Genomic DNA, 14,363 nt, shown 5'->3' on the forward strand with positions numbered 1-14,363 from the left:
TTGATTCCCCACTCCTCCACTTGCAGCTGCTGGATGACCTTGAGCAAGCCATAGTTCTGTCAGAGTTGTTCTCTCAAGGACAGTTCTGGAAAGAGCTCTCTCAGCCCCACCTACCTCACAGGGTGTCTGTTGTGGGGAGGGGGAGGGAAAGGAGTTTGTAAGCCGCTCTGAGACTCTGAGTGAAGGGCGGGGTATAAATCCAATCTCCTCCTCCTCCTCCTCCCCTCCCCACCTTGCCACCAGTAATGGAACCCTCATCTGTAGAATGCCTCCTCTTAGATGCTCACTTGGCATCTATGTAACTTGTAGATGTCAGGCTAAAAAGTTTTTGTTTACCCAGGTTTTTAATTAAGGGGTTGATCTTTAAATTGTTAAACTCATTTTAAGCTGCTCATTTGTTAAAAAATTCTCTGGCTGTTGTTTTCTAAGGCTGGGTTTCATTTTATTTTGTAAACTGCCTCAGGCTGGTTCTCTAGTAGAGGTGGTTTAAAAATTCTCTAAATAAATAGAATTCTTAGGCATCCTCAGCTATAAATGGGGTTGCCAATTCTCAGTTAGAAAATTCCTGGAGATTTGGGGGTGGGGCCTGGGGAGGGGAGAGCCCTCAGCAGGGTATAGTGCCACAGAGTCCTCCCTTCAAAGCAGAGACTTGGTGTAATTCCAGATCTCCAGGCCCCACCAGGAGGTGAGCCACCCTACCTACACATGAAGCAGAACAAGCAGTATTATTGCAATATGCGGCTATGCATATTATTTTAATCTTAATTAGCCTTTGTCATTATGAGCAATCTTTAAAGTAGCAGTCTGAGATTAAAGAAAATCAGCAGAAAAGGCATCCCAGGGTCTTCAGGAACCTTAATTGCTTTGCTAGATCAGAGCTCAAGCTGATGCAGCCCTGTGCCTCCAATAGTCCCATACCTGTAGGAAGTTTACAAGAGCTTAATATAATAAGAGGTAGCTATTCTGTTATGCATCTTCATAGGTGGATAACTGCAGATTTACTGTCTTGAGTGACTATTGCCACATCTGCAATTAAGTAACTCTAATAATCTAACTGGTGGGGGGTAGGCATTAAAATACCGAGTTCACTTTTAAAATAATATCCACCTTAAAGATTACTGAACGGAACCCTCTGGGCCTTTAGGTGGATGCGCCGTGCCTCAGGGTTGAGGTGTAGCAATACAGGGGGCCCTGTGTATCGGCCAAGTGTCCCGTCGAAAACAGCAGGAAACTCATCACACACCTTACTAAAGTCTGAGGGCTACATGCTGTGCACCCCCATTACTCTGAACCCCAAGGGCGCAAACCAGGACAGTCCAAGCAAGCTAGTGAGCTGGCCCTCAACTACCAACAAGTCCAGCCTTCCCTCAAACTGTCAATATTTCACGTGGAATTTGCCCCACCCCTTAATGGCCACCTCGTTCTTTTGGAAGTCCCGGAGAGTGAACCCAGCGGGCCTAGGGCGGGGGCCCCCTTTTGGACAGAGCCTCTGGAGAGTCTCTTCCGAGATAATGGAGATGGAGGACCCCGTGTCCAGTTCCATCCTGCAATGTGCCCTCTCTAGAAGCAGTGTTCCCTCTAAGCTGAGTTAGTGTGAGCTAGCTCACAGTTTTTTAGCCTCCAGAGCAAACTAATGTATGCAGTAGCCAAGTAGTTCGCTCACAACTTTAATGCCAGTAGCTCACAAAGTAGAATTTTTGCTCACAAGACTCCAAAGCTTAGAGGGAGCATTGTCTGTAAGCACAGTCACTTTAATTTTATCCAGGGCGTCCCGGGGTGAATTCAATACCCGCTGTTGGTGAATGGCAGTGGTGTGCAGATCCACTGACTCCTGGTGCATGGCTGTGCATTTCCAGGCTTCCTTGCCTGTCTTGCCGCAGGCCCTGCAGGTAGCATCCCGGAATCGGCAGGAGAGATGCTCGTGGGCATCTCCACAGCTGGCACAAGGCGTCAATGCCACGGTCTCTGCTGGGCAAGCGGCGGTGGCGGAAGGTTGTGAATTGTGGCAAGCTGTGCGGCGAATCTAATGGGTCTCTTCTTCATCTGATGTCTTAGATGCCGAGGGGATGGAGGCCTGGTGTGTGGCGGAGGCCTGGCGGTCTCGCCATAATTCTCGAAGGTGGTGGCTTCGCATAGCGCCTTTACTAGTGTGAGGTCCTCATGGCCTATGAGCTTTTGGCGTAGTTTCTCATCTTGGAGGCCCATCACAAACCAGTCAAGGAGAGTGTCGTCTAGGCTTGGGAACTCGCAAGTGAGGGCTAGTTGACAAAGATCCACCACGAAATTGGCGACCATCTCGGACTTTTGCTGGTGCACATAGAAGTCCACGCTGCATGCCATCTTTGTGGGCTGAGGCACGAAATGGCCTGTGAGCACCACAATGAGGGTGTCGTAAGTGGCCGCCTTGAGGGTGGTGGGCGCGATGAGGCCCTGGACCAGCCTCCAGGTTGCGATTCCACAGGAATCTCCCACTCATTGCCCTCGATGCACTGGAACAGTACAACGTACTTGAGCCTCTCCACTCAAGTTTCCCAAAGCTCCGGGCAGGCCCGAAGCCTGCGAGGGGCCCTGGGGGCCGGGCCTCCCTGCAGGGTTTGCAGGCCCCCTCCCCGATCCTCTCCTCCCCCCCTCCTCGGAGGTCGGACCGTCGGAGCACTTGTGAGCCAAACGGAGATGAGCACTGCAACCCTAGAGTCGGATTCGACTGGCTTTCGAGGAAGGGAAACCTTTGCCTTTACCTCTTTTTAAAAGGTTTCTGTTTGCTTCTGCAATCCTCCCCGATCCTCTGCTCCCCCCTCCTCGGAGGTCGGACCGTCGGAGCACTTGTGAGCCAAACGGAGATGAGCACCGCAGCCCTAGAGTCGGATTCGACTGGCTTTCAAGTTTGCCTTTACCTCTCTTTTAAAGGTTTCTGTTTGCTTCTGCAATCCTCCCCGATCCTCTGCTCCCCCCTCCCCCCCACCCCCTCCTCGGAGGTTGGACCGTCGGTAAGAGGGGTCAAATTCCAGCAAATGTCCTGGAGCAGCAGCCATGGTCCCAGTTGCGATATGATGTGCGTGGCACTGGAGCTCGGGTGCGCGGTGCGGTGCAGATGGACTCTAGGATCGCTCAACGGAATCCCATCCTCCTCGCCAGTGTTAAATACTGGGTTCGAGACACATTGCAGTGAACAGCTCTACTTTATTTAGTGATTTCAGGAACAAGACAAAACACCTGGGCAGCAGCCCTGTTTAAATAGCATGCAACAACCACACCCCAAACACACCCAACATAGGCTATTTACATAACAGAAGTTACTCATTGGTCACTTCCAGAGTCCTGCTGGGCTATTGTTCATGAGCTCCAAGCTCAGCTAGTCCCTGGTAGCTATTCCTGGAATGTTCCACACCTAATATATAACAATTACCCTAGTAAGACTGGAGTAAGATTTGTGTCTCTGCTCCCCCTCCCCGTTTCTTCTTACATAAAATGAAAAATAGCTTTGAAATCATCGGCATGCTTTCGCAAACCACTGGCTGATGTTTATTATTGGTAAATCCGAGGTAAAAAGCATGAGTTTTGCGGTAAGCCACAGACAGGAAGCGTCTACCATGCAATTAGAAATCTTGAAAGGGGACCCCTTAGCGGCTTCGATCAGTACAACAAAGGAAGCGAAATCCTGCCCAAGAACTCTGCAGGCTTCGGTGTGTGCATGAGGAGACGACGACACTGTGAAAGGATAATTCTTGTATAATGCAAAGAAGTGAAGGCCTAAATAGACGCTCCGCATTTAGTGAATCAGTGGCCGTTACTAATAGCAACGGCCAAAAAATACCGATGCCTAGATTTGTTGTTGTCAGCAGGAAACAACACATCAGTGCACTTGACTACATTTCCCACAAGACATTGCCGGCGCATCTTACGGTGGCTGTCAGTGATGAAAACTAGTTTGTCTCGACTGTCCCCCCCCTCCCGTTTTAAGAATTAATTAGCTGACTGATGAGAGGCTCTTCAAAGCAGCTATGACTACTGTCAGCATAGAGTAGTCAATGAAGTATGCACGGCGTGGCTTTGTCAATGGCACTGAGATGGATACGTCTCATCTCTTTTCACTCAATGCTTGTATAACCTGACACATTTACATGTCATTGTTGCTATTTCCTCAGCCCACAGTACGAACACAACACAAACCCGCCTCGTAAGTGAATTGGTCTCCTCTAAAGGACTCCATCATTAAGTTTCAGAAAAATGCGCATATGATTATTCGTTTCCCTAACTTTCCATGCCCCCACCGCACATTCCTTGATTTAAAAAACTGGGTACGTCAAATTCAAAAGTTAGAATTTAATCTGCTAGCATAACTATTTCTCCCATTAAAAAGTTTCTGATAGTCAAGGGACAACACACTCACAAGGGCAAGTTATCTTCCTCGACCACTCTTCCGCTATCAAATGTATTTTTTTTAAAAAATCCTCCGCTAAACAGCATAAACACACACACACCCCAAGCTGCTATAGTCAATATCAGTACACTGTGTGCCATCCTGATACCGAAGGAAGCAACCGAGCCCGGAACCCCATCTTTATCTTCCTATACTGGCAAAAAACAGACAAGCCAGCAATTCTTCCGGGCGGTTCGGAGTCAAAACAGCTGAACCGGGTGGAGAGAGACCCTCCCTCCCGCATCTCACTTTGAAACTCACAGAGGAACTTCTGCTGTAAGACTGTTAAGTGGTGCGCTAAGGCTGCAGCTGTCTCCCACTGGGTACAACCCTGTCCTGTCACTTGCTCCCCTTTCATATTTAGATTAGTCTTTTCACTTCTTCTCACTACACAAACACCTGTCCATTTTTTTAAAAAAAGGAAAGAATCTAGGTTCTATTATAAAAACCACACACATATAAGGTGTTGACAATTCAAAGACACCGACCCCCGTGTAATTATTCGCATTCTACAGCTAGACACCAGTACCCCTACAGTAGAAGGTTTTAAAAAATATACATGTACATATATTTTTTACTTAAAGTGCAAGGGGGTGGGGGGGCAGAGGTGTTAAAATGTATGGATTTTTGCTGCTGGTGTTCTCCGTGTTGCTAGGATGCCAGGTTGATTTAATAATTCTTTTTAAAAAGTGTTCCAGAAGCGTTTTTACTTTCCCTCTCCGGAGTTATTCGGTACCACGAGCCATCAGATTTCAGATTCGCATCTTCACTGTCGCATCCACGACGCTTTTAATTAATATCTTTATTAAGAACAAAATCAGAAGGGGAGAGAGAGGGGAAAAAACAACCTCAGTTCTTCCAGCAAGATGGCGATGGCACGTACATTTAATCTCCTAACAACAGTTAAGCACTCCCCCCAAGAATGGGAAATTAGGGTTAATACGTTTAGTGCAACTGCCCTTCGACACCCCCCATTACACCCCCCTCCCCTCCGCGACAACTTTTGACGAGAAAGTGTTTTTAAGCAATAGAAACGACTCCACCTTCAAAAATGCAAGAAGGAACAAAACAGCCAATGTAAATCCCCATAGTTCTTTGACGGGGTACAAAATCATTCCGGGGGGCAGGGGCACAGGTGTCTCCGGAGGGAGATGGGGGGTCCGAGACAATGCCGGCATCAGGAAAAAATAGGGTTTGGGGGTGTCAGCGTTCCCCCCTCTCCTCAATGCCTCCCTATCCCTATACATATCATTGAGAAGTCAGTGCAGCCGGCGACTTGTGTTTTGGGGGGCTCAGGGGGTGCCAGAAGCAAGCTCCCCCCGTGCCCCTTTCCACCCTTCAGTCCCAGCCGGGTCGGGTCGTCTCCCCCACCCGTGTGCCCCCAACCCCAAGCAGGGGACTGCCAGGTGCTTCTTGGGGGAGGGGATGGCTGCAAACTTCCCATCTAACAAAAAGGAAAGTTTTTGCCGCGCTGGAGCTGGCAGTAGGGGGCGGCTGGAGAGAGCGGCGCCTGGCTCGGGGCTCCCTGTGTTAGTTGGGGTCTGCTCCCGGGGCCCCTGCGCGGCTCTTGGGGCGCCCAGAGAGCCGGGAGGAGGGTCCCCGGGCGGCCCAGGGGTGCCCCTTGCTCCTCGCCTTGGCCCCGGCCGAGGCTCCCTCCGGCTGCCCGGCTATGGGGGCGCAAAGGGGAAATGTCGCTGCGCCCCACTCGCACCCAGCGCCGTTTGGGGCGCCCTGAGGCGGCGGGGGACGGCGGCAGGGGGAGCCGGCCGCGGGGCCCAAGAGCTCAAGGACCGGAGCAGCCGGCGGCGGTGGTGCGGAGCCCAGAAGCCGCCGGGAGACGCAGGAAAAAGCCGCTTTAGGCAGCAGAAGAAACACAGATGTCGGCGGCGAGGCGCCATTCGGGGCCTGAGCAGGCAGCCAGCAACCCTGTCCTCACCGCGGTCCGCGCTTGAGCGCTAAATACCCGGATGAGCCGGCTGCTGCCTAGAGAGCCAGACACAGAGCAGGAGGCAGAGGCAGGAGCGTAGCTGAGGCGGACACGAGTCGAGGTGGGGGATTCAGCCCCAGACAGAGGAGAGGAGCCAGCAGGCGTCGGGCTCCCGGACGAGGCGGCCCCAGAGCCTGACAGCGGGGCACTTGGCCAGAGAAGAGCCTTGACAAAGCTGACAGGCCCCAGCCAAGAGCTCCTGCAGTCTCGAGGGGCTATTCCCTGGGAAAGCTGCCCTGGCCACACCCTGCCACCAACTGCCAGGAAGGGGGCTGACATCCCACCTTTCAGCATCTGGTTTTGTCAGTGGGGGTGATTTTGCCGCTTTCCCCCATCTGCTGCAAAGAGGATTGTGGAGAGAGTGGCATCCACTTCATCGGCTGGATCCTTTGCAACAAGGCTGCTGGGAAGGCGCCCCACGTGCCTAGAGAAAGTTCAGGAGCAGCCCCAAACCCGGGTGGCTTGGACAACCAGCTTCTCTCCTCAAAAGGCAATTGCAAAGCAAGGATGACTGAGAACTCTGCTGCAGCACCTGCTGCCAAACCTAAGCGGGCCAAGGCGGCCAAGAAGTCGACAGACCATCCCAAGTACTCTGACATGATAGTGGCTGCCATTCAGGCCGAAAAGAGCCGGGTCGGCTCCTCCCGTCAGTCCATCCAGAAATATATCAAGAGCCATTACAAAGTTGGGGAGAATGCAGACTCCCAAATCAAGTTGTCCATCAAAAGGTTAGTGACAACAGGTGTTCTGAAGCAGACCAAAGGGGTTGGTGCCTCTGGCTCGTTCCGCTTGGCTAAGGGTGATGAGCCCAAGAAAGCCCCAGTGAAGAAGGCCAAAAAGGAAGTCAAGAAGACTACAACGCCCAAGAAGGCAGCAAAGCCTAAAAAGGCTCCTGCCAAGTCACCAGCCAAGAAGCCCAAACCTGCAGCAAAGAAAGCCAAAAAGAAGCCAGTGGCTGCTCCAAAGAAAGCCAAGAAGCCAAAGACTGTCAAGGCCAAGCCAGTGAAGGCATCAAAGCCTAAAAAGGCAAAAGCATCAAAACCCAAAGCAAAGTCCAGCGCAAAGAAGTCGGCCAAGAAAAAGTGAAGTACACACTTGGGATCTTTCCTTGGACATTCTTCTTGACCTGTACTCTGTAAATAGATTTCTCCTTTATTCTCTACTCCTTTCTATTGCAGCTTTATAAAGACTGAACTATTTTCCCCCTACAGTAGTTTAAATAATCCATTACTTTTTCAATATGGAAAGCTCCATTTTGGGTTTGCGTTTTGTTTTCATTTGTAATCTTAAAGGTATTTGTCTTCACCTTGCTTCCCTTTCCCCTCCTTCCCCCAGGTATGCAATCTACTTGTGTTTTTGAGCATGAGATAGGAACAGGTTGGAGTCTGGAGAAGGGGGGGAATGAATATCCTATATGCTCCTGTTGCTTGGAAGGGATTTTAGAAATATGGGCTAAGAAAGGTACATAGTATGGATCTTCCTTGGCCGCCACCACTTAAAAGAAGGGTTTGAGAAACATTGTCATTACTGGAAGCTTTCAGTTACATTGTAACATGATTATTAAAGAGCAAAGTTAGGCTGTCCTAGGCAAATAAAATTCCAGTGCATCTGAATGCATGCAGAATGGTGTATTTCTCTTTAGTGGTGGTGGAAGGGTTGAGGTTAATAAGCTTTCCATTGACTTTCTTCTCTCAGAGGAAAAGGAATGGGTGCCGTGATTTTTGGAAAATTAAAAAAGTGAGATCAGTGAAATTTTTTGCAAATATTTGGATTTTCTATGTTAAAAAAGATGTGTTGGTGAAATATACTGAAGGGGGGATAGAGTGAATAATTCCCTTTCTCTTCCCAAAGAAATTAGAACTAGGTGTCTTCATTTCTGGAGTTTGGTCACCAGGTCAGTCCTGGCAACTCTTAGGAGAGGTGGTCTGAAAACCGTCCTTTCTCCGCAGTCCATGAAGTCATATAACAGGATTCTCTGAGTGCTTCCCAGCCCTGCAGTGCCTGCTTCCTAACCCACAGCTTTTGTGTTTAGAGTCTCATGTCTACAGTACAACCCCTTTCTTGGCAGTCTTTACTTTTGAAACATTGGGTCTCTATTACCTGGGCTGAGGGTGGGAAGAATGAACGTGGAAGGTGATGGAAATGTAGCCCATATTGAACCTGCTGAAGTAGCTTTTTGAAGCTGTGTACAATTGCCGCTTAGGTTTGAGATGGTTTAATTTTCCAAGGGGGAAAGAGGAAATGACTCCAGTTTTTATTTTTGTTTTTAAAAAAGTATGCTTGTGTAAACAAAGGAAAATTCTCATAGGATTGACACCTGATTGTCTATTTTATTTTGTATGTGTAATTTTGTGCAAGAAGGATTTAGCTGTCTTTGTAATTTTAGGGTTTAAAATAAAATGTAAAATGACATAATGACTTGGGTTTTCCTCCTTTTGTCTTTTAATGCATTTAAATTACAAAATTCGAAAATGATAAACTCCTCTGTACATACACCAAATTGAATAGGAGTGCAGTTCCTGTTCTGATCTGTAAAGGGGAAGCAGGAAAAGTATGGTATACCTGTAAAGCAGTGGAAGAAAACAAAGTTTGGTGCCTGAACTATAAAAATACCTTCCTAGGGAATTATGAAGGAGCTGGAGATCTGACAGGCTAGGGAAGTAAAGCTTTTCCCAAGAAAAGTCAACATGAATGGCCACCAGATGGCAGCCTAGTAAAGCATTACGGTATTTCACTTTACAATTGGGGGGGGAAGGGTCTCATCAAACTTGTGTTTCAGCTGAAAGGCTGATTTGTTACTTTGTTCCTTGCCTAAGATCATGGTCCTATGTAAACTAAGGACCTTGTTTGCAGTGATATATACTGTAATGCATAAAACGTATCTGTGAACACGCTAGATACATGCACTAGGAAGCCCCAGTTGTCTTTTACTCCTTGGGGTGTGTCCATTGTGTGTTTACAAACAGATTTCTGCTTCATTTTAGAGTATATGTGGCAAACACATGGCAGCCCCTGGGGCAGATGACTTGACTGTGGTGTGTCACTTCAGTGCTATATCAGTTGGGAGAAAGCAGCTACCTCTTTATTACATGGTAACATTAGATGAACTGAACTGATTGCAAGATCTGTGCTAGCGCTACAATGGCCATTTTAGCAGTGTGTACAGGAGAGGGGCACCCTGGGTAGAATGCCTGGCACCTGTGTAGTACAGGGAGCCACTGCACAGAATGAGCACATTGAATCCCTGAGATACCCATGCACTTATGTTAATAGAAATCAGTGTGATGGTTACACAGGGAACCAGACCTCTACATGCAGATTGCCTAGTGCTGAGGCAACAAGGTTCCTCTGCCTGGGTCCAGGGACTGAGGCTACACATGAAGTCCTCAGTGTGAGATAAGGAATGGTACAGGTAGCCATCTACATGTGGTGTAGGTTGGAGGCAGCTGTATATATTGCAAGCAATCCCTAGCAGCTCTGCACAGTATGATTGGAAATGAGCCTTCCCATGTGTCTTGTGCAAACAGGAATATATACTCTCCCTGTTCTTTATGTGAGACCAATGCAAATTGGTAGTTCTACATTGCTAGTCACTGAAATGTGTTGTGTGAGACTATTATCTCTGGCATCAGAGACAATGTCTCAACTCAAACCTGAGTTGACAACACACAACATTGTGAAGGATAGTTTTAGATTTTGTGGTCTACCTTATGGGATTACTAGAAATGTTTTTGAGGGCTGCAACATTTAAGTCAATCATTACATTAATTTTCACGAGATCAATTTAGAAGGTGCCCTGAACTAAACACACAACAGATTTTTCATTAAAAGGATTAAATATCTGTAACATAAGAACTTCTAAAACCTTAAACTAGCAGATGCCATCTTAAAAAAGAAGTTGCTGTTCCATACAGAGAGTGCATCTTCTAAGACAGCTATCATGTGAATGTGTTATCTAAAAGAAAGAAAATTGGGTTGTATTTTGGCTTTACTGTTTTTATACACACACACACACACACAAACATGTTTATGCAGGTAAAGCATATTAATCGGTTGAATTGCATATTTAATTAACTAAAATTGCTTTGACTGGCAAGTGTCTGGGATTTTTTGAGGGCCCAGTTGTCTAAAGCTGTGCATGTAATATTTGCGCAGAGGTAAAACTGTCTCTAGACCTTATGAGAAGAAATTTCTTATGGCACCATACATTTGGCCAAAAGAATGTGGAGAGGACAGGCACTGATACAAAAAGCAGAGACGCATGGATCAGTAGGTAGGTGATCATGTCACTGGATGACTTGGTAAACTGAGGGCCGGTAGGAGAAGGGATGAGGGGAATCTTTTGGATCATGGGAGCCCCGGCAATTACTGAAAGTGCTGCTGGACTACAGCTACAGATTCAGCAGAACCTTCATTGAAGAAAAGAGAAGAGTGTGAGTGACCTTGGACCAGTAACTGATCTCAGCCTAGCCTACCTCACTGGGTTGTTGTGAGGATTACATGAGGTAATTACACTACCTTGAGCTCCTTGGCAGAAAGTGTGATATAAATAGAACGGGGGGAAATACATGTGGATTTACAATGCCTGTTCATATACAAGCAGCAAGTAATGCGATTTGTTTTCATACATCTGGGAGATGCAAGGAGAAGGTCAGAGGGAAACTTTGGGGTCCTGTAATGGCAGTTCTGGGTGTATTTTAATCTGGGCAGCATATGGAGTGTGAATAGGCTGGCTCACCTGCAGAAGAATGCAGTGATGAGGAATAGCAAAGACCTGAGGTTGTGGACTGGATGGCTGACTGCAGTGGTGAATCCAACTCTGAACATTCACATAAAAACTAGGAGAGAAAACAGTAAGCTAGCACAGCAGGGAATAAGGTTCCACTCCCTCTGTTTGCCTGCTGTTCAGCCTGCCTACTTGCTGGGATGTTTTGACATAGGGAAGTGTTCCCAAATGTGATCCTCCACCTGCACTCTGAAGTGGCTCACTCCATTTGACCACCTCAGCCCTCTGCTGCCTTGTTCTCTTGGATACCTGTGCCTCGAATAAAGAAAGCCTTGTCCATCTGGTTGTTGCAGAAAGCAGGTGGTTATGGTATCAATTCTTCACCTCTGAGAAGAGTGCATTCCCCCTGTAAAGCCTCCACTGTTTGAATCCATTTATGGAATTCTCAGTGTTTCCCATTTCTGTGCCTCCACCACAGGCTAACTACTTGGGAGTTCAGTGCACACTTGTGAAGAGGGCAATCTTGCACTAAAGGCCATGGAAGGATGTGTTCACATGTTAGAGGGGCTGAGTCCATACCAAATTCTTTTCATGTCATGAATCTCTAATGTGAAGGCAATTTGGGATTCCCCATTATCAAACATGTACTGATGGTGCACCGGTTATTAGCCTGCAACAGAACATTATACATATGCATGGTTTCCCAGGATCCTAGGGTATGTTGCAGTCGACATGATATAGCAACTGCTAAAGTTAGGCAGCTCTAGGAGACCTGAATGCTGCTGTGAGTTCCTTGATGGAACACAAGCAGGATATAAACAAATAGTTTATTTATCTCAGTGCAAGAAACCACTGTGTCCTGGTCCAATATCATTGGGTGAATGGTGAACATAGTCTAAATCGGGTTAAATTCAAATATTTTTGTTTTGAAATTACAATTTAAATGATCAAAAAGTTAATTGGTTTTCAGACTTTTTAAAAAAATTGCGCTTTCTCACTTTTGCAGCTAGACAACAAATCTGAAAAATGTAACCATGTATTTAGGAATCATTCAGACATGCAATCTAATAAGAAATAGTGTACATATAAACAAGTCCTGTGACATTTTAAAGACTAAACAATTTATGGTGGCATGTGCATTTGTGGGCCAAATGCATGAAGTTGTAGCCCCACTCAGCGGGAATGCGTTTCAAACATACAGAACGAAAAAAGGTAGGGGAGGAATATGTGAGGTCAAAAGACCAAGCAACATCAGTGAGGTAGATAGAACGAAGAGGAGCTTGTCAAAAGAGCCAGTTAGAGTGTGCATTGAACCATTCCTAACTAGTTATGAATTGGCAGGCAAGGTGGATAATGTACAGCAAGAGGCAGTATCGTGCAGTGGTTGGAGTGTTGGATAAGGATCTGGGAGAGCCAGGTAAGGTTGGAATTTCCCCTCTGCTGTGGAAGATCATTGCATGACCTTGGGGGGGCCAGTCAATTTCAGTTGAAGTTCTTGTGAGAAGAAAGTGGAGGAGGGGAAACTGATAAGTTGTTCTGGGTCCCCACTGGAGAGAAAAGTGGGGTGTGCATAAGTAAATAAATGAGAAAAGCACATTAAAAAGGACTATTACATTATGCAGTGAGCCTGCTGTTTCTTGTTCCTGCTGAGCCCAAGTCAGATAGTGTCAAACTTCTGAACAAATTCCAGTTTAACCACTGAACACCGAATTTCCCTTTCAAATGCTGTTAAATATGGCAGTGTTTAAGTCTGCTAAAGAACTTGCCAAACTTTAGTCACTTGTTTCGGTCAAGGAGGTCAGGCAAGGCAAAATTATAACACAATTTTTAATTAGGTGGGTAGCCGTGTTGGTCTGAAGCAGCAGAACAAAGTTTGAGTCCAGTGGCACCTTTCAGACCAACAACGTTTTATTCAGAGTATAAGCTTTCATGTGCAAGTGTGCTTGCACACGAAAGCTTATACTTTGAATAAAATGTTGGTCTTAAAGGTGCCACTGGACTCAAACTTTGTTCTACAATTTTTATCTGCTATCTTCCCCACAATCAGTTGCTCACCCCTTCTGTTTCCTTTCTTCTTTGTTTCTTCTTTCCTGGAGCACCCTGAGGAGGACAGTAAAAAGATAGATTTGCTGTTGTTCAGTCGCACAGTTGAGTCTGACCCTTTGCGACCCCATGGACCACATCACGCCAGGCCCTCCTGTCTCCCGTCATCCTTCGGAGTTTGCTTAATTTCATGTTCATTGCATCTATGACACTGTCTAACCATCTCATCCTTTGCCGTCCCCGTCTTCTTTGACCTTCAATCTTTCCCAGCATCAGGGTCTTCTCCAGTGAGTGCTCCCTTCTCATTTGGTGGACAAAGTATCTGAACTTCAGCTTCAGTATCTCTCCTTCCAGGAAACAGTCAGGGTTGATTTATTTTAAGATTGACTGATTTGATCTCCTTGCAGTCCAAGGGAGTCTTTGAAAGCATCTATTTTTCGACGCTCAGCCTTCCTTATGGTCTAACTCTCACAGCCATACATTACTACTGTGGGAATACCATTGCTTTGACCATACAGACTTTTGTTGGCAGGGTGATGTCTCTACTTTTTATTATGCTGAGTTTGCCAGAGCTTTCCTCCCAAGGAGCAGGCATCTTTTAATTTCATGGCTGCAGTCACCATCTGCAGTGATCTTGGATCCCAGGAACGTGAAGTCTGTAACTGCTTCCATGACTTCCCCTTCTATTTGCCAAGGAGTGATGGGGCCAGATGCCATGATCTTCGTTTTTTTGATGTTGAGTTTCAAGCCAACTTTTGCACTCTCCTCTTTCACCATGAACAAGAGGCTCCTTAGGTCCTCTTTACTTTTTGTCATTAGAGTGGTATCATCTGCATATCTGAGGTTGTTGATGTTTTTCCTGGCAATCTTAATTCCGGCGTGTGATTCATCCAGGCCGGCATTTCGCATTATGTACTCTGCATATGAATTAAATAAGCAGGGTGACAATATACATCCTTGTCGTACTCCTTTTCTTACCTTAATAGGTTCATAATATATTCCTCATTCACACATTTGTTATTTACATTGCTGTAATCTATCAGACAGATTACAGCAATGTAAATAATGTGTGTGAATGCAGACAAGAAAATATTATGAACCTATTAAGGTAAGAAGCACCTCCAAAGTTCCCTTTAGGGTTTAATTGTACTGGGTAGTAGAACAAAGGGGGAAGTTGCTGCTTTATA

The 14,363-nt window shown here is 46.6% G+C and overlaps 1 protein-coding gene across 1 annotated transcript; it reads left to right on the top strand.

Moving 5' to 3' along the window:
* The first annotated feature begins 6,397 nt into the window (after positions 1 to 6,397).
* LOC107105923 (histone H1.0) lies at positions 6,398 to 8,777 on the top strand. The gene has a single exon (XM_015405972.1). The coding sequence runs from the start codon at positions 6,915 to 6,917 to the stop codon at positions 7,491 to 7,493; it is 579 nt and encodes a 192-aa protein (XP_015261458.1). The 5' UTR covers positions 6,398 to 6,914; the 3' UTR covers positions 7,494 to 8,777.
* The last annotated feature ends 5,586 nt before the right edge of the window (positions 8,778 to 14,363 follow it).

The sequence above is a fragment of the Gekko japonicus genome, unplaced genomic scaffold (assembly GCF_001447785.1).
Source record: "Gekko japonicus isolate JY-2015 unplaced genomic scaffold, Gekko_japonicus_V1.1 scaffold385, whole genome shotgun sequence".
In the NCBI taxonomy this organism is placed as follows: Eukaryota; Metazoa; Chordata; class Lepidosauria; order Squamata; family Gekkonidae; genus Gekko; species Gekko japonicus.

Excerpts from the sequence above, each read along its gene's own strand:
- LOC107105923 (XM_015405972.1), top strand. The coding sequence starts at position 6,915 with ATGACTGAGAACTCTGCTGCAGCACCTGCTGCCAAACCTAAGCGGGCC.